Source organism: Oreochromis niloticus, linkage group LG12 (genome assembly GCF_001858045.2).
Source record: "Oreochromis niloticus isolate F11D_XX linkage group LG12, O_niloticus_UMD_NMBU, whole genome shotgun sequence".
NCBI classification, from domain to species: Eukaryota; Metazoa; Chordata; class Actinopteri; order Cichliformes; family Cichlidae; genus Oreochromis; species Oreochromis niloticus.
Window position 1 is genome coordinate 18,429,318 of NC_031977.2, and position 20,870 is coordinate 18,450,187.

Genomic DNA, 20,870 nt, shown 5'->3' on the forward strand with positions numbered 1-20,870 from the left:
TACCACATTCATGTGGTAAAGTAGTATGGCTACGATGTCAAAGAAAATGTAATCTGTAAAAGAGCCAAACAGTAGTTCACATCTTGACAGGGGTCAACAACTTATGCTGTGGGCTGCGGCCTCGTTATCAGCAGGAGGTGAGCTCTATTTAGCGACAGACTTTAAGCCTGAAAAAAACAAAACAAAAAGTATTTGAGCTTCAAAAGCTTTTATCTACATATGGATACTCATGCACAGGCAAGACACTCTAATGAGCACTATATAGAGTTAAAGTTACATAATTAAATATGCTTTTCCACGCATAGTGGACAAATGCAAATATAAACAGACGTGGTGCTAAATGTTTGAATAGGCTGAGCATTCAAGCAACCAGCAGTTCCTGATGTTGTTTGCAGCAGTCTTACCAACGGCCACCGAAGTTTTGCTCAGTGCACATCAAATAAACCACAGTGGCAACAAATGAGAATTACAGATGCAGTGAAGAACAGATTTGTTTTAGAGATTTGTTTCTGCAAAATGAAAATGTGCTCAATGCAAATCAGCAGCCACACAGAAACTAGTTAAGAATGTATGCATGCATGCAGAGGCGTGAAATAAAACAGCACTGCAGGCCTTTATGACATTACTGTTATAATCAGACTTGGGTTTGTGTGTACATAGTTGTATTGCTACATCACCTATGTTATTCACAAGATTGCTAAATATATCTTTAGATATGTGTGGGGGACATCCTCTTTACAAGTATATATGCAACCTCTGAGACAGTAGACCATATGCATAGCTACTGCTGTGGCTTCCTTTGATTAAGAAACTATGTAGTTCTAGCTGTATCATCATGACAGAATCATGTATGTCAGCTGAGTGGTTAATGAGGAAAAAGTCCCCTTCTATGATCTACTACTTTGTGTTACTCTCAGCACCACTCCTGTGACCAGTAGCAGCAGGCACATAATCAACTTTAATCTCTGCTTCTTTTACTTAATAATTTTCTGTCTCACCCTCTCTCACACACATACAGACCCACACAGAGTCATGCACCCTCATTAAAATTAAGCCAGATGTGACCCTCTTCTTTCCTATTAATAGTCTGCAACTTCAAATTTAAAGTTAGATGTTGAAGGAACAGAAAACTTGTTTACGAGGAAGTGAAATTGCTAACATTTCAAGTTTCTTCTCACAGTGTTATATTTTGAGCCAGTGGTTTTCCTGGACCACCGCACAAGCTAGCTCTACAAGAAAGGCAAGATAAGATCTGCAGCAGCTCAAGCAGGAGTATCAGTTCACCTCATTTCCTGGCACGTATAGATGTCGTAACACCTCCAAACATGAGTTAGACAGTGGCCCGTCTTCACCTCCATTGCCCATTCAGGCTTGCAAACACTTCCCCTTTGCTATGGATAGCCATTAATTTACTTCCCCTTGGGTCACACAGTCTATAGCTATTGATCAAACAGCGTTCCCAGCGCTAATTTAGTGCATGTGACACATTCTGTCATGAGGAAAGCGGGAAGGCAGTATTGATTAACATACAGTTCTGCTAGGACCACTGCTGCAGCACTCCATGGCAAGGGCATAATTAACTTCCCAAAGCTCTTAGAGCACTGCATTCAGCTCTGCTCTCCTTTGCCTCGAGTGTTTCTGCAGCTCAGTGCATTGACCACAGAGACAGTTATCAGGACCTCAGCTCACAGTGGAGTCATTAAATCTAAACATGTGTACTGGTGATACTTGTAGACAGTATAAAGAAGCCATTTACTCAGTTGCATACTAACAAATGCACATAGTCCCATTAGTGCATAAAGATGTCTCACCGAATGATTGCTAATAGCATCTATTTTTTGTCACTGAGGTGATTATAACTACATTTTTTTAAAATATTGGAACCTTCAAAGTTAATCACATAGTAGTCAAACATGAAGATGTACAAAACAAAGGGAGTGAGTGGGGCTGTACAGTCATTATGAGCACAAAGTATAACAATTGCTGTATGCAGAGATTTCTCAAGTCTCATCTTGCGTTTCTTGTTGTTATGCTGCCCCCTAGTGACATTTTCAGGTATTAATTCAGATAAACGTTTGCACACTACAGCTTTTTACACAGACAGCTTTTATTTTAGAAAACGTTAAACACCCCCAAATCACCACCTAGTACAAATATGATTTTAAAAACAGTGGGATAAAAAAAAACATACACTCTTTAATTAATTAATTAATTCATAAGAATGAAACCTGATATATATCAATATATATATATCAATCAATTGTTATTATCAATATTTTTAAGTTATTACATTGAAAGAGTTTTGCAATTTTTATGCGGTTCATATTAAAATTCCAATTAATAAAAACTGTAAACATTAACCTCCTGTGTTGTAAATCATGTCCTAAATTGTTCTTGTACAATTAAACAGCAATGCTTTATAAAAACATTTTCGTTAAACATTTTGGTTGAGAATAAATATGTGCTACATGAAAATAAAATAAAAATCATGGAAGGCACATAAAGTGACATCAAGTTACCAAACTTAAGACAGGGTGTAAAATGTATTAAACTATTGAATAAAAGTCTTATAATCTTCTTTGTATCAGTTTAATTGCAGTTCAGATGGTCTGTCATCGTTATGGATTTGGTCTAAAAAGGCACTCTTTGAAAAACTACCTCAAAATTCAGACATTCAGGCCTCTACTGTAGAGCACAAGCTTTTAGCCAATCTCATATGACGGCATCAGTGCAATGCTGATACGTGATTTACTTACAAAAAAAGACAAAAAATATGAATCCTGTGACATCTCAGTCATTATCAGTGTTGTTGCTATTTATTTATTTATTTATTTCCATCCATCCATTCGCTTCCGCTTATCCTTTCCAGGGTCGCAGGGGGCGCTGGAGCCTATCCCAGCTGTCATAGGGCGAGAGGCGGGGTACACCCTGAACAGGTCGCCAGTCATTTTTAAAAATTGTTTTCCCAATTTTAAAAAATGAGGACCAAAAAATGAATATGATAACTGACAAACCAAACTATTTTTAGCACAGAAAGTCTCCAGAACACAGGACTAGACATAAGGTCATGAGTTAAGAGTTAAATCAAAGCTTAAAGTTCCAGCACTGACTCAACCATGTTAATCTGTTAAATTTAGACTGTGCTCTAGAGACGCTGGGTCAGACATTAAAAACTGTACTTTCCACTACAGTTCAATCTTAGAGATAAAGATTAAAGATAAATTTCTAGTAAACGGAAATTTTTGGCTTCTCCTTCAAGAAAAAAATTGAAGTAAAATTAATAAATTATCAGCTGGTTTGGGGTTAAACACAAAGAAAACTTGAGTTACCAAATAAGTGCTGACCCACTGAAGTTAATATACACTTATTACCTAGATTCTGTTTATAGCACTAGATCAAAGGCCCCACATATAATGTCTAAACTCTTGTGTGTTGCCAGCTTCAGTTTGGTTAAAAATATATTCAAACCTTCCGCTCATGGTTAGACCAGCCTATCCTTTATAGCAGAGGTAGGCAGTAAATTTTCTCAAGGGGCTACAGAAGAAAGTGGGAATGCCTTTGATGGCCACTTCAAAATCATTAAAAAAAAATGGCACATTTCTGCTAAATTTCCACTTCAAACAGAGTGCTATTTCTATTTTGCTTGTAGTTTAATCATTTCATCTTCCTTTTTCTTGATCAGTAAGATTAATCTGGTCTTGAACAAGTGCATTAAAGTCAGGGTCATAGCTGACAGTTGATTTAGACTTCTGTCTACAAACCCCTCTGAAACACTAACCCCATAACTTTACGTGTGCCTCCCTGGAAATGTAACTACACTTGACATCAACACAGCTATTGTGACTGGCCTCTTCAGTGCTGTGAATTCCTCTGCATGTGCGTTTTCTGCTGCTTTCTCATCGCAATTTTTTTATTTTAAATGTGAAGGACTGCCTCTTCAATGCCAAATGCAAGACCTGCATCTGAGAGCTCTGGAAACGCCCCTTGCCTTTCTTCTCATAAAACTAAAATTTCTGCTCTTAGGTCCCACATTTGTTTTAGCACTTTGCCCCGGCTGAGTCACCTGACAGCTGTGGTAGCCTATGTCACCGCTCCTCCAATAGTGCAACAAACTGTCTGTGATTCAGTGCTGCTGCCCTGATGAAGTTAACTATTTGAGTTAAAATATCAACAACATGGTTAATTTTTAGCAACACCTGTTGATGTTGTGCAAGTCAGTGCTCACCAAAATATGGTGGTGCAAAATACCACCAAATTGATATTTTTGCAGTATATAACACACTGCAAAAATACCTGTTTCGGTTCATTTCACTCACTTTATGTTACATCAGAGAGAGACTTTGCCATTTTGTCCCACCTCAGCCCCAGCCTATCCAAGCGTGGAGTTACCTCCATTACTCCATGTGCCCCTGTCATAGTCCCTTTCATTCAGTGCATTGCTGCCAGTTCCCCAAATTTTTTTGCTATCCCACATACAAAGATGAGTAATATGGCTTTATCACAGACTTCACAGCTCTTTTCCAGAGAGAAGAAGAAAAGGTCAGCATTTTCCATTTTGTTTTTCAACTGAAGCTCCAGATTTCCTTGAACCTTCTGGTTAGGTGGCAGTCTTGTTATCGGCGTCTTTAGTTCTTAGATTTAGTTACTGTGACTTTCAGGAATTTCGTTAGCTCCCTTTTGTTGTCCTTCAGTGTCTCTTGTGTCAAGTTAATCTTTCTCTGTTCAGTGTGTCTTACTTCCTGTTTTATTTTGGTAGCTATTGCTCTCTGTCTTATATTAATTGTATCTTCCCTCAAGTCTTGTTACGCTGTCATCAGCTCTGCTCCCAACCTGTTTCCACTTCCGTCATTACCTTCTCTATATATTTTCTCCGTCTTCCTGTGTCATGTTATCTGTGTGAGCAGTGTGTTCCCTCGCTCTGTGTATTTCTAGCCTTTTGCCTCTTTGGAGTTTTTGACTTTGTACATTTTCCTGATCAATCTGCATTAAATACTCATTTTTAAGTTTGACTCCTGCATCCTGCATCTTGCATTTAGGTCTGCTTCATTTTTTTTAATCAGGGAATATTAGCACAGCAACTCTCCAAACTTTGCTTAAAGGTTCAGATGTCTGTTCCTGCTCTGCATCAGTCACGTGCTTGTATTTGCAATTTGTATAAGAAAGCCATTCCCTGCTTGCTGACTGAAATGGGACAAACTGCATCATTTATACGTTTTCACCTTTGAAGCCTAAATTGTCATTAAATTCTCATTAAACTCACACAGGCTCGACAGGGAGAACCGAGGGGTCAATTTTGGCCTGTGGACCATAGGATGCCCAGGTGTAATCTGCTAACCCATTGACCAGATCACATCTGTCACTTTCTCTCTCTTCTATTTTAAAAAAGTAAACACTTGCAATGGTCAGATGAGTTTTTCTGAGGATTTGCAGGTAACCTTAGTGCAAAAACACATTTAGATCTCCTGAGAACAGACAACTCCTCCTCTTATTCATGGTCGTGATCTTTGGTATTATGTGACTTGATTTCAAGTATTGGAAAGTTACAGAAAGTGTCAAGTATAAATGTCTGTCTCTTTCATTTATTCAAGCTCAGGAAAAGCTTATGGCCCAGTGCAGAGACTGAATACAATATATAGGTCACATTTATGACCGTGTCATGGTCTAATTATTTATCCAATCACAACAATCCTCAAATTACTTTATTGTTACCCTAGTTTATACAGTATGTTAAACTAAGCCAGCTTACCAAGTGGATGCAATTTTGAATATCAATAAGAAACTAAAATAAGTTTGAATGAATCTTCAGCTTAAACAAAAGCAAACTAGCAAACACATTATCTCTAGAACCTGTATTTTTCTGCTTTCATATTTATCTTCTGTCAATAGAAAGAATATGTCTGCTTCCTGTTCATTGGACCAAGCCTTTTCAAACCTATTTCTTTTGTTGATTTAAAATTAAGTTTTAATTATTCAACTCATAAATGTAGTGACCTAAAAGGCTTGTGACTACCTCTGCCATAGATCCATTATACACTCTTTAACCCCACAGACTCAGCGATGTATACAATGAACCTCACAGCATAATGAACCAATCGTTTTAAACAATTACTCGCTCCTCAGTCACTCCTACCCAAAATAAAATAAATTTAAAATTCAGTTGGTGAACAAAGCCACAGATTTTAGTTCCATTCTTTGTAAAAGGTGCAACGGGTGACTTACTGTATGGTTTTGAAGTTGCCTGCAGGCTAAGTGGCTTTAGTTGTTAAAGTATAAACGCAGAGTTTGAGATAACAACAGCTCTTTGGATGTAACTGGGATTATGATAGAAATGGCCCAAAGTCTGCTTACTCCAGGCCTTGTATGTGGTCACTGTGTCACAGGTGGCACCGAACTGAGCAATTTTTCAGACATCAGGTTGACAAGGTTTTGTTTTTCCGGCAGGTGAGCCATAACATCCAGGTCTATTGTCGGAGTCATAGCTGTTTTCAGTCTCTGGGGATTAAAGAAGGTAAGGTTTAAGCAATCATCTGTTTGAAAGTAATGTTCAAACAAAGATTTAAAGTAATAATCAGCAAAAGGACTATCTGCAATATGTGACTGTAACTGGTAGAAAATAGAGCACATATGTAGCTTAGTCTTTGTACAAGAGTCTAACCCATCACTGAACACTGCCCTTTTTATCAGCATGATTCAAAAGTCAATGACCGTGTTTGTTCACAAACAGTTTACCGCAATACTGTGAAAATGTGACACTAGTTCCCAGAAGATTGAGCAGACTGGCTTTAGTGATGTTCTGATCCATCAGGAGGTCAACATTTAAACAAACATTTTAAAAAAACAAATCTTTGATAATACGTATGTTTCTGTCACATTCAGGAACAAAGCAATGCCATCGGATTAGATTTAAATTTTGCTAATTGCTAGAATGAATAAAGTAAACATGTCGAATAAATAAGTCAAAGTCTGTACAATCGTATATGCTCACCTGAAGAAGAGATCCTTTATTGTTATAGATCTCTTGTATTGCACCAAAGGGGATCCATACTATAGAGACCAAAGACACGCCCCAGCCCACCCATTCAGCCCACACTGGGTATTCGTACTTCCCATAGTGAGGAGGAGTATACTGAATAATGCTGGAAACCAGTATGCACTATATAGAGAAATGGAGAACAGTGTTATAAACTACTTTACTGGTGGTTTTAGGTGCATTATTTAAACAGGACTCACCAGCACCAACATGGGGCAGAGCAGCAGCCAACAGACTCGGAAGTAGATGTTTGGACTTTTTCCTAGCATCCTCCTGATCATTAAGGAGATACGTGGGACACCTGAAAGAAATTATTTACTTATTTAACCCCTTCTTGCAAAGCGTTTTTGCGGGTGTCCACAAAAATATTATGACTAAACTGCTCATTGAAAAAGTGAAACTCTATATCATACAAATACAGCTCTGAAAATCACTGGCAACTTGAAATAATGTAAAAATGGAGATGGCCTATGTTAAACACTTCTGTGCTTGTTAGCAGTGACTGACATTGACATTAACATAAACAAAAAAGTGAATTTTACCAAAGATCCAACAGACGGCAACAACCTCAAAGAAAGCCAGGAACATGAGAGAAACTACAGCAGTGTAGTGGTCCATCAGCTGAAACACGTAGATACCTCCCTGTGATGGAAAGATAAATGACAAAACAGTAACTCTTCGCACATCCTCAAAATGTGTTTCCCTGAGAAGTGTCTTATATACTGTACCTTAGTAATGTGTGGAATCCCCAGTGCAAAGCAAACAAAGCACACAGTCAGGACCAGCAGCTCTTCTCTCTTCAGGAAAGGCAGAACTTTGGCTCCAAATTCATCCTTTATGTAAGTCACAGCTACCTCAACTGTGGCAAACTGCAGAACAAAAGATTTACTACAAACTCATTGGTTCTCTGCAGACCTTGGAGTTTTAAATCATAATCACGGTCATTCAGATGTCGTACGAGTTTGTTTCTCCTTGTTTTGCCTGTCTGTCTTACTGTCTGTGTTGTGACTGGCAGACATGTCTCAGCACCTCAGTCCTCTAACACTCAGCCTACCAGCTCAACTCAGACAGACGAGCATTCTCCAGGTTTCTCAGCCTGCATGCTCTGTCTCCCTTGATCCATCTTAGCTTCATCTTAACACTTGTATATTTATATTAAAGTCTTTTACATTAAAGCAACAGCAGTATGGTAATAAAATATCCAAACAGTCCTGGCAAACCAGAGTGAGGGTGAGAGACCTCTTTTGATACAAGTGTGCAAATGTTTCCTTTGAATTCTAATATGCAAAAGTTAAAGTTTGTTGTAAAAAATGTAATTAAATGTACAGCGCTGCAGATGTTAGGATGTTTACCTGACTGTCCAAGCCCAGACACAACAGCATGATAAAGAAAAGTGGAGCCCATAGCTGAAAGGCTGGCATGGTTGAAAGGACTTCAGGGTACACAACAAACACCAAACCAGGACCTGAAATATAACACAACAGAGGACTTGTTGCTATTTTACAATGCAGACATACACAAATGCAGGATATCCGTTGCTATTCCAGCTTCCATTGGCTGAGCTGTACTTTAAATGGGTATTATTTGGAGCGTATTTTGAGTTCTGTTAAAATCTAAACTGAGATCCATTCAGTTTTAGCGACATGTACGTATTTCTTTGCTTGACAAGAGTTATGAGATAAATACTTAGCTCAGTTTATGGTGAAGTAAAGGACTCAGAAATTTTTAAGATAACTCTAACTAAAGTGTGACAAAGTACCACAATGTTTTTTAATATTCTCCAAGGTCTTTCATTCATGACATGAGCTCCTATAAAAAAAACTGAACTCATGTAATTTCATAATGGAAGCTCTGATTTATCACAAATTGGGTGTGGCAGTGGGCAGCGAGTTCCTCTACATGTCACCTACAATGTAAATATCTTGGCGTATTGAGGAAACAAAGCTTTAAATTTTAAAAGTACAGTACAGTTTGCTTTTTTGTGGTTCGTCATCAAAACAAGATCATCTTTGTTATTGTTAACAAAGGTGGGCTGATTCACCTGACAAGCCTCAACAGTGATCCTTATTTATAAATTCTGCAGTTAAACACAGCCAGACTAACTAGTTTAGCAAGTGCAGTTCATTTAGTTTTGGCACCAGACATGTGGTACTGAAGTGTCCCTGGATAAGGTTTCACTAAATGTCAATGTGATGAGATCAAATGATGCTCAGTTTAAATGACTAATAATGGAGTTACGGCTCCTGCAGAAAGGTGGAATACAGGATATTTTAACCAATAAATAATCCATCTAGAGAAGAGTTTGAAAAACTCATCACAGAAAACACATACACTTGATTTACCTGATTGTACTTAGTATCTTGGATCCTTCAAGTTTCAGTTAATCATATAGCTAGACAATAATATTTCACCTGCACGTAGAAATTAGCGGCACCTTACAGAAGCAGACTGAAAGACTGTCCTTGGAGATTCAGGAGGATGAGAGAACAAAACTAGTGTACAGTGAAAAAGTATTTGCCCCCTTTCTGATTCTTAATATGTTGCTTATTGGTAACACTTGAATGTTTCAGATCATCCAATATGTTTAAAGATTTGACAAAGATAACCCAACTCAAGGAGTGAGCCCAACTCCTGAAAAACATCCCCACACCATAATCCACTAATCTTTACACTTTGCACAGTGCATTCAGACAAGTACCGTTGTCCTGGCAACCATCGAACCCAAACTCATCCATCAGAAACGCGAAAGCGTGATTTGTGACTCCAGAGAACATTGCTGCTCTGGAGTGGAGTGGTGCTGTGCTTTACACCACGTGGGCTATAGCTCAGTCGGTAGCGCAAGTCACCTACTGATCAGAAGGTTGGTGGTTCGATCTCCATCTGCTCCAGTTTGCATGCCAAAGGTACTAACCCCATGTTGCTCTATGAATGTGTATGTGTGTTAGATAGAAAAAGCACTTACATAGAAAAAAAAAAAAGTTCTTGTATGAATGCAACTTGTAATGCACTTTGAGTGCTCAGTTAGAGTTGCCATAGTTACCATTTACAGCATCTGATGCTTTGCATTGTGCTTGGTAATGTAAGGCTTGGATGTAGCTGTTCAGTCATGAAAACCCATTTCCATGCACTGTTTTTGAGTTAGTCTATAGGCCACATGAAGTTTGGAGTTCTGTATCGATGGAAAGTTATCGACCCATTCTTTCAGTCGTGTTTGTAGAAGCAGTCTGAATGCCTAGGTGCTTGGAAGTGATTGGAATTCATTGATTTGGATGGGTGAGTGAACACTTTTGGTAATATAGTGTATCTGACCAACACAAACTGCAATCAAGCAGTCTTGTCTAAGGGACACTTATTAAAGAATACAGTTTCTGAAGAAAGTGCAACCAATTAAGACCAAAGGGATTTTTCAAAGTAGATTACAACATCTGATGACAGCTGACAGGAACTGTTTGACATTTATTCAGAGGATTTTTATCTGAACACATGCAATCTCTGTCTTTAATAACTCACTGCACAACGGCTGATGCTCATGCTTAAATGATGTTTAAACACTTAACTATGCTTTCATTAAACTACACTCTCCCACACACGCATGAAAGATTTAGTACTGTTCATTAAGCTGAGAAAGCCTTACTTGCAGTTTCCACTATAGTATGAAAACTGAATTTGCCATAGTGCAGTTAGTTGTTATGATTTAATGTTGTCAGTGTTTTGTTTTATGTCATGTTTAAGGATTTGTTCTCAGTTGTATCTCACGTTTAGTTTAGTTCAGGTTCCATGTGTCATTCTGTCTGTCTCTCAGTGTCAGGTCTGCGTTTTGGTGTAGTGTTCTCGTTTCCTGTTTTATTGTGAAGGTCTGCGTCTCATGTGAGTGTGTTCAGTTTTACCTCTGTCTCGTCTGGTTGATTATTCCCAGCTGTGTTCCCCACCTGTGTGTAATCTCCCTGTGTTTCGCTGTGTGTATTTAAGTCACGTCTTTAGTCATTGTGTTGGCTGGTCTGTCTGTGTATCCGCCATGTTCCACTCGTGTGTCTGGTGTTAGAATCTTAGTTTGTAAATAGTTGTAAATAGTCTTGTCAAGTAGCAATCGTGTATTTTGTTCACCTTGTACATATTCTTCACTGCAGCAGCCTAGTAGGCGTGAGAAGCCATTTTTGTTGATTAAGTTTTCTCCTGTTTTTTGGTTAGAAAGTTAGGTAAGTGGATTGTCTTTTGGTTGGTTTTATTTCGTGTAGGAAAGCACAGGGACCAGTAGGGAGTTTTGTTTGTTATTTTTGGCACTGCTCACAGCTGAAGCGAATAAATGGCTGCTTAGCACTTTTAGAAGATATTGTTGCTTGTGTACTTAGTTGGGTGGCGTGTGAGTGGGCCAACTTCTTGTTGCGTTCATACACGCCTAGACAAAGAACGTAACATAGTGTAGTTGAGATTATTCTACTTACAGCAACAGACACACAAATGTTTGTAGAGGCAGTACGATAAATACTACTCCTTATATGGAATAAAGTGAATTTTCCTTATATAATTAGTTGGGAGCCACTTTAGGAAACTGCATCCAGATGTGCACATCCTGAAATCTGCCATTATTTTCCATGGAAAGAGGAGACATGTTCCAAAGACAAGGAAAACAAACATCAGCTCTTAAAACAAGCCTGGGATCTGTCTGCAGTCCTGAACTATGATCATCTATCATGACTCTCTCTTCTTTTGAAAGCCCTCAAAATAAAACAAAGCTACAAGTCTGATGTTGTTTTCAGGGACTCACCATCTGTAGCTATGTTGTCCACCGGGAGGTTATGTATATGAGACATGTAACCGACAGCTGAGAAGATCACGAAGCCAGCCAGGATACTAGTGAAAGAGTTGGCCACTGATACAATCAGTGCATCCCTGGGAAAGAAAAAGTTCAATGCCTGTGAAATGTGGTTTATTGCTGTCGTGTTATTATCAAGCTTGCACTTTATCAGAAATGTCTGAGGCCTTTAATGCTGCATTAGCACCCCACGATCTTTAACAGCAAAGCAAATTTTTGAAGGAAAATACAACAAAGCAACTTGTTCCATAAATAATTTAACTTTGTTCCCCACCTGCTGTGAGCAAAACAGCTATACAACCACATGCGCTCAAATCACAGGCAACCGAGACCACTGCTGCTCATCAAGGAAACTGTCAAGTTTATAGTAACATGCTGTGTCTGCATTAACTACAAGTAAAAGGTCAATATAGCATCTTTTAATTTACTGTGTATTGAAGTCAAGTGAACTCACACTGTTGTTTTTCAGCTTTTCGTGTTCGTCTTATTACAAAATGACTGCTTTTTCCACCCTGTTTGAGCTTTTTTTAGACAGACTGTGATGAACGCTTACCTGAGAATGTTGTTGTTGAACTTGTTGTAACTTGCCATTGAAATCATCGAGCCAAATGCTATTCCGAGTGAGTTAAACACCTGGGCAGCTGCATTAAGCCAAACCTGTGATAGAGACAGAGGAGAGCTGAAGATCGACGCGAGTATAGTTTCATTTCATTTGGATTTGAAGGCCATGGAAATGTATTTTCTTTATAAGCATTTTCCTGCAGAGCTGAACAGTCTGGAGTGAACTCAGATGAGAAATCTGTACGTTGTTATTTTTAGCGGACAAAGTCATGTCTAACATCTTTGTACACTGCCTGCAGTTTAGGAGCTATTGGTGCTAATACCTAATTATAAACATTGAAACTATCTATAATACTGTGAATGTACCCCATTAACATGTGACCCCATTAACATGTGACCCGGCTGCCAGCGTCCCCGATTGTTGTATGTATGATGGATGTAGTGAAGGAGGACATGCAGAGGATTGGTGTGACAGAGGAAGATACTACAGATAGGGTGAGATAGAGGCAGATGATCCTTAAAGGGACCAGCCAAAAGAAGGAGAAGAAGAAGTATTTGTCATGGTCTTCCTATCCTCCCTAATTTTCTGTCAAGGTTTGTTTCTTTCTGTAAAAAGATTTTTATTAAATGCATTGCTGTTTGTGATTCATATTGCTTGCCAGAAGCTCGTCCTTGGACGGCCTGCTAGGCGGGAGAGCACGCCTGTGTAACATGTCTTGATAAAAAGAGGAATGGAATGTTCCAGTAAGATAGCCACATACTGTTGTATAGTCATTTTTCTGAGAAGAGCGAAAATACGCCGCCCTGTTGTGTGGGCACCAGTGACTATAAATGCACGAATAAAAAGGTACACGGTGTGACTCTCACTTGAGACGTTCACCCATGTACATGTGATTAAGTATTTTGTCTCACTGTGTTTCTGTTTGTCTTGGCAGACTTCTGTTTGGGATTTTCCCTTAACACTTTCTCTCTCTTTCTTTCTCTCTCTCGGCGTTCTCTCACCTCTCGCTATCAGTCATTGTTTGTTTTTATCTGCGCTCCGGGGCAGTACTCACTGTCTTGTTCCCGCCTTTGGCTCTACACACCTGCCTGCAATTAACCACCTGTGGCCCATAATGTCAGTCTTCGCTGGATCGTTGCACTACCCAGTTAGCTCTGGCTCTTTGTGAAATGTTTGCTCGTGGTTTTTCACCTTTGGATGCTGACAGTGTTTCTCCCTCTTGTCTACAGACCTCTCCTGAATTTCCCTTCCTGGGCTGTGGTGAGCCAGTCTGTCTGAGAGTATTTGTTTTTAAAAATACATATTTGCCCTTCTTGCAGTCATGTGAAAAACAAGGTTTTCACAGGAATAACTACACCCCATGATTCAATAGCTTGAAGCATCTTTAGCAGCGCTAACTGAAGTAATTGTTTTCTGTAAGCCTTTATCAGTCTCTCACATCATTGTTGTTCAATTTTTAACAATTATCATGTAAAGGAAAGACTGTAGAGTTGTAGTTCTTTGGGTATTTTTTTTTTTTTTTTTTGCAACAGTTTCTACATACAGTCATGTGCTTTTCTTTTCACATCACTGTACGTGGCCAAGGAACCATCTCAACGTTTAAACAGTTCGTGGTTGAAATAAACTTTTCAGGTCTGGCATGCTTTAAGATTGAACCTTGAGCAGGCACAAGTTAAAAGGCTACTCTTTCAAAAGGGACACTTCAGGCTCCAAGAAAAAAAAAGAGATGGCCTGTTTTGTTTTGTTTTTCTTTTTGAACGCAGACCAGTACAAACTAGTACCAACATCCCAATGTTTAACCAACATCCCAGAGATGAGTAGTCTCACCTTCACTTCAAACAGTTTGCTCCATACCGGTGTCACAAAATAGAGGATACCATTCTTGGCTCCAGGAAGCTGCACATTGTTGATGAGGAGGGCAAACAGGATGAAGTATGGAAACACAACAGTGAAATATACTACCTATAGAAAAAATGGCAAAAAAACAAATGGTGAATGTCAGCTTCAAATCCCCCCCAAAAACAACCTTCATCACAATCACCACTACACAGCAGAAACCATTTTTCTCACCTTTCCTGTGGATTTGACTCCTTTAAATATACATAAGTACACAATAACCCAGACCAAGACAAGACACCCAAAGAGTTCCCAGCGAAGACCACCTAAATCTTCAATACCGCGAGTCTTTTCCAGAAGTCTGTTACTGTGAGAAAGAAAGAAAGAAAAACATGTGATTAAAGTATCTTCAAATACCCAGAAAACTCGAGATAACTGTGATTATAACATGTTAGTAAAGCCTGACCAGTATACAGTACAATGCACTCACAGAGAGAAGAAAAAACTACAATACATTTTGAGTTAAACAACAAAAACCGCTTTAAATTTGGTAAAAGACACTTCACTAATGACTAATGAGGGTTTTCAGTAACTTTAAGAAGAAGACAACATGATGTGAGTGAGCACTGCTTATACAGCACAATAGTGCCATACAGAGTGAGCTGCAAGGAAGTGACGTCTTCTCACTCAAAGAACTGTTGGCTAGCAGACTGCAGGTGGGTTTCATTGCCAGGAAAGCCGCTCGAACAGTTTCCAACAGCATTCCAAGTGTTGTTGCAGGACTTCCAAGGCAGGGTCTCCATTCCAAAGGAGTTGAATAAATAGTAAAGTGCCCAGCTCATGAGCACATTGTAATATGTGCAGAAAACGAAGGAGATAACAACTGTGGCCAGACCAACACCTGCAGAGTGACACGTGGGGATAAAGACAGCAAAGTGAGAGACAGACACAGTCGTGCCAACTGTGGGAAAGAAGATGTACGCTTTGCTTTATTCTCATACCCAAAGCATCACTGAGTGCCAAATACTTGGGCCTGATAATGATGGCATATATGTTTTGTAGAACAACAAGAGAAGAGCCAGTATCATTAATAACCTCTGCCCAGTTTCACCAATACACAGCCACAGATGTGGCAAATTCCTGGGGCCTTTGAGTAGAAATTACACCGTGTGGTTCAGCAGGTGAATATAAGAGACTATTGAGTAAAGGTGAGATCAAAGCCATTCAGCAGATGGAGATTATTCAGTCTTTTAATACTTGTGGTTCTGAGCTGCGTGTCAGGTTTCAGACTGGGGTGAGTTTATCTGTAAATACCAAACACAACTTTCAGCCTCCTCCTCAGGGAATTCAGAACAATGACTCGGTTAAAGAGCTTGCCATCTGGAACAGGTATACAGGGTCATTAATTAGCTGAAACGTCAATCTTTTTACATACAACAAAAAAATCTGCTGTTCACTTGCTGTGTCAGACCGTTTTATGTGTTGAGATCAATGGTTAGAAGACTAGGCTGCCATCTTTGGGAATACTGTACACTTATTTGTGTGCTTTGGGAAAGTCATTAAAATGACAGCTACAAGTCTGTAATTTAACATTTGTACAGTTGTTTTCCTTCATTTTCAAGTCTGTTTCCTAAATAGAGACTGCTGGTCATCTAAGGAGAGGTACTGAGGATTAAGAGACACAGTTTTGCACCTCGACGTTTTCAACTTTTGTGCTTTTTTTGTATGCCAATTGATTTTTATGGACTTTTCAACAAATTTGTGCTGTTTATGTAAGATTAAACATTCACTGGAGTATTTTTTAACACTCGTGTCTGTACTTCTACTTAAGTAAAGAAAGCCTGTATTTCTGCCACCTCTGCACAGCTGCTGCTCATTGTCGAAAGGCTGGAATGCCATGCGCCACAGTCTGTAAAATATACATGTCTCCATCTAGTAAAATGTGGAAGGAGAGGCAGCTGAATAACAGCTCTGAGCAAAGGAAAACCCTCTAATCTCCAGGATCAGTGGGAACCACTGCTTAGTAAGTAAGCGCTACTTCCTTTTGTTATCACCTGTTTGCCTCTTTCACACTAAATATTATTTCATATTATATAATTTCACACTGCCAAAAAATCCGAAACAGTTCAACTAAAGAAAAGCAAGACAGAGTAATTAGAGTATTGTTAGGATTAAGGATTAGTGGAGTAAATCAGACATGGGTATATTTGCTATAGTTGTGGGCAACTGCATCATGGATCACAGGTACATGACAGTAAACTGCACTCGAATTGCACAGGTGAGTCATTCAGAAGAATATACAGAAAAAAAAAGACTACCTGCTTCGGGCCCTTGCTTAGCACAGAGCATTAACCAGGAAGAAATGAGCGATAAATCAAGTGAAGGACCCAAACGTTTTGACCGGGTAGATAATCTCTGTCCTTAAGGAGATAAGAAAACTATGGAGAAAAATCCTCAAGTTAGAACAAGACAGAAAGCATTGTCATTTCACACCCACAAGTAGAGATTGTTGATGGCTGGTCTCTTGTTTGATTTAGAGGGATTTAGACAGACTGTCGGTCCTCTCAGAGTCCACACTTTTCATTTTCTGGAGATGTAAAACTGTGGGAATGTCTCAGCTTCTGTGTTTTTTATAACAACAATCGAACGTTAAGCAACATACTGATCCACATGATTGGCCTACTTTTTGCTTTTTAATAAACTAATGCAGACTCAGAGAGAACATCTTCAGTCGCTCGTGATTGACTTAATTATCACTGATTTTACTGACGTTAACTTGATCATTTGAAGGGTTCAATCATACCTCACAAAGTTAAAACACATGCAGTCACAGAGGTTAGAAATTTGGCTAAACAAGTTCTCATCCATCAACATGAAAAAAATATGAAAGAGAATAAAGCAGGATTTATTCAAACCAAAGCATTCAGACACCTGCATGCCTTCACCATGGCTAAATATTGATAAATAATTTAAATATTTATCTAAGATCCTTTTTCACTTTACACTGAATGATAATGTGGGCTTCATGGCTGGAGGAAAGCAGAAAATCCACACATGAGGTCTTTCATGTTTTGCATAAATTATTCCCGTTTTTCATGATTGTCAAGTTTTTAAAAAACTTGCTTCTGTCAGGGTGTGGCAAGATTTCAAACCATCTCACTCTCATACATGGGTTGACTGCACTTTGTGCTTGGTTGTCATTATAAAGTGTGTTGCTGTTTGTGTTTCTTAACCCCTTGCAGCTTTAACTCATCCTTGGCTGAAGACTTTTCTTTTTTCCATTTCTGTGTGTCGTCTGATTAATATGCTATGTTTTAATGTTGACAGCAGTTATCTTTGAAATAAACCCAGATATAATCTTGTGTTTTCATTGTGTTACAAATTTTAAATACATCAAGCTTGTCTGACCTCTTTTACAGTTATCTGGGTTGGTAGGGCAGTCCATTTTAAAACTCACTGTTTAGACACTGTATTGATCAGCTGGAGTTTCTGGTGCTGTTGGCTAATAATTAAATATTTTTCTGCAAATATATGAGTTGGACTCTTGGTTTTGGATTTTGAATTTGAAAACAAAGAAAAACTGTGTATGCATGCAAAGCCAACCTTTTTAAAGGTGGTCCAACAACAAAAATAAATAAGTCTACAAAAATGTTCCCCGTCATATTAGCAGAGATTCACCGTCCTGGAGAGTCACTTACCTTTCAACAAGGGACAGATTTTGGTAAAAGCATGCACTGGCCCTAAACGAGTATACTGCCCAACAGTAAACTCCATGAAGAGAAGAGGAATGCCACACACGAGCACCATGGTAAGATAAGGAATCAGGAAGGCACCTGAAGAAAACAAAATTTAGCAGGTTTACACCTCTTCTGAATAAACCAGCTGCAGAAAATTCCAAATAAATACTACTGTCAATGTTCAGATGACAATAGTAAGCTCATAGTGATTGTTTTATAGTAGTCATATATTTATAATAACTTAGTAAGTAACTGCTGAATATCCTGTTTAACCAAATCTAGACAGCTTCTATGCTGTTTGGAAGTAAGTGTTTGTTTGTTTGTTCCTTTGCTTGCTTGTTTTGCTGAGTCATTTATGCAACAGAGTAAAATTTCCACTAGAGGCAGAATTTGCTTGTATAATTTTTTTGTGATGATTATCAAAAAGCATACAGCTGATGCTCAATTTCTATTTCCTAAATGCTGGTGTCAAATATTTTATTATTATGATAAATGATTATGATATTTTATACCAGAGCAATGTCATTTCAACCCCAGATTTAAATGTTTCTGTCACCGTGCTTAAGGAACCCACGCACATGTATGTGCCACTTTTCAAATATGTGCATGAGGAAAAAAAGCAGGAGGTGTAATTGCGGTTGTCAAAGTTTGAACAAAGTGTATTTGAGCATTATTGACGAAATAATGATGAAAAAAAAGCATAACTGAAAACATAACTAAAAGTAGAAAGTAAATCTGAAATTTACAGAAAATGTGTTTCTTTTAAGTTTATGCCTGTTTCTACTTATTTATTGAAGTATGTATGAAATATTAAAGTCACTAAGAGTTAAACCCTTTTTATTGTCTTTGCATTTTCTCATTCAATTTTATATTAAAAGTTATTTTGAAACAAATAAAAAAATATCCATAAAACACATCAGTAAATAACTAAGTAACACCTTGCTGACCACTCACGGTTAATGTACTGTTTAACAGACTACACAGTCACTGTTACATAACTGAAGAATCATGATAAATGATGGAGTGCAGGTAACCAATCATTTTGACTCTAAGTTAACCTGTGAATCAGTGATATTGTATTTTAAACAGCCAGAGCACACTTTTGCGAATTCCCGGGTTAAATATTAATTAGTTACATTGTTTCACAGAAGTACTACAGTGCTAATTATGATGATGATTTTTTTCACTCCATGCAGAAGCCTAATAAAATAAAAAATAAAAAACAGTAGCTGCTGCTATGTTTACGGTCTGCTTCGTTTTCCGTGTCTTCAGCACTCTTACCTCCACCGCTGTTGTAGCACAGGTACGGGAATCTCCAGACATTACCGAGTCCCACGGCGTAACCCACCGTGGCCAGGATGAACTCCAGCCGCCCGCTCCATGTGGGTCTCTGAGCCTCTGCGTCTGCGGGCATCTCGGCGATGCCTTTGAGATCTGCCGTACCTGATCCCCTGCTATCAGAGGTTTCCCCTAAGTTCCCCACACCGAAATCCATTGTAGCTTAGTGATGAAGGTAAAGAGGGTTTTATTAAATCAAGATGATTCGCGCTTTAATTTGGCACAACAAATAAGTTGACTAGATTTGGTAGAGTGATGTAAAGAGAAGAGAAAAATGAACTTCTAGAGGGTCTGAACCAAAGATGTCTGAGGATAAAAGGGGATGATATGCGCTACCAAGACAGCAACGACATCCTATACAACCCAGCCCGGTGTCATATCAAGGCAAAGCCCACTCCTTCTTGTGTAAGCCTGCCTTTTCACCCTTTTGCCGGTGTTCCGGCTACTGTCAAACAAGCGTGGGTGTTTTGGATTGGCCCGTTCCCTTTATTTCCAAAATAAAATCAGAAGACTTTATTTATCCCCGAGGGACAATTAACAAACCCCTCAATTAACAAACTTTCCTTCTGTCCGAATCGCACCCTTTTCATAATTGACAGACACATAAAAAGAACCATTAACTAAGTCTTCTGGCTGGTTTCAGCACAAAATAAATATGAATGTGATTCAAAATATCCCACATCAAATGAGGAGAAGATTTTAAACAGGGGGAAAAGAACAAGCTGTGACCCACGTGGAGTACACTAGCCCAGACAGTGGTAGATCGTCTTGCATCCCTCTTTTATCTTGAAAGGAACCCGTTAACTCCATTCCTGCTCCCGCTCCGCTTTACTGGCCTGATGCGAGTTTGAATCATATGAATAGATCACTGGCTTTGTTCGTTGTAATATTTACCATGTAGACCAGTTTCCTTCACTGGCATAGCGGAAAACTCATAAAGAGGGATTACTCTAGCCACTGCAAGGAACCATCAATCAAGGAAAAGAAAAACAAACAAACAAATAAATAAATCTATTATTGTTGCTGTTTTTGTTTTTGTTGTAAATAAATATAAAATACATCTTTATTGTATAACTTGAATCAGACTCCATGCGCGACAATATGAAAAGACCCTAAATTGACATACTACCTATAGGCAAAAGTTGAATACTCCCCGTTACTTACTCCTTTTCACAAGAAAAAAATAGAACTGAGTGAAACTGATTTACTCTCGCCTTGATCAACCAAATTAAGACAAGGCTTCATAAAATACAGCGATACAACTATATTATTTTTAAACTGAGGTGTGAAGTTATGTGTTTGCTTACTTAAAAAAAAAACAACTTCGTCTATACAGTTGTTCTACACACTAACTCTAACTGTGATATTAATCCTTAATTGTCAGGTCATGATGATTTGGTCTTATTTGGATGTCAATAGAAAATTGTATGTTTTAGTCAGTATAAGCTTTTAATGATATAAGTTTGCTTGCGATAGAATGCTGCATGATGATCATTTCCTTGCTTAGAACTGGTTGTTCTTTTCATTGTTCAGGACTGATTGTTCTTTATAAAA

General features: G+C 38.5%; 1 protein-coding gene across 3 annotated transcripts; it reads right to left on the reverse strand.

The window, feature by feature from the left end:
• Positions 1–2,632: 2,632 nt before the first annotated feature.
• Positions 2,633–19,745, reverse strand: si:ch211-225b11.1 (sodium- and chloride-dependent GABA transporter ine). 3 transcript variants are annotated; one of them, XM_003451720.5, is made up of 13 exons: positions 19,260–19,745; positions 17,940–18,074; positions 14,929–15,142; positions 14,476–14,608; positions 14,233–14,367; positions 12,397–12,500; positions 11,796–11,920; positions 8,383–8,495; positions 7,759–7,899; positions 7,573–7,672; positions 7,231–7,331; positions 6,986–7,153; positions 2,633–6,492 (listed from the first exon to the last, which is right to left on the reverse strand). In XM_003451720.5, the coding sequence occupies exons 1-13, from the start codon at positions 19,471–19,473 to the stop codon at positions 6,367–6,369; spliced, it is 1,809 nt and encodes a 602-aa protein (XP_003451768.1). In that variant the 5' UTR covers positions 19,474–19,745; the 3' UTR covers positions 2,633–6,366. The 3 variants fall into 3 exon arrangements, with proteins under 3 accessions (XP_003451768.1, XP_019221547.1, XP_005473400.1); XM_019366002.2 differs by lacking the exon at positions 19,260–19,745 and adding an exon at positions 16,560–16,679; XM_005473343.4 differs by lacking the exon at positions 19,260–19,745 and having other exon boundaries at positions 16,560–18,070.
• Positions 19,746–20,870: the final 1,125 nt, after the last annotated feature.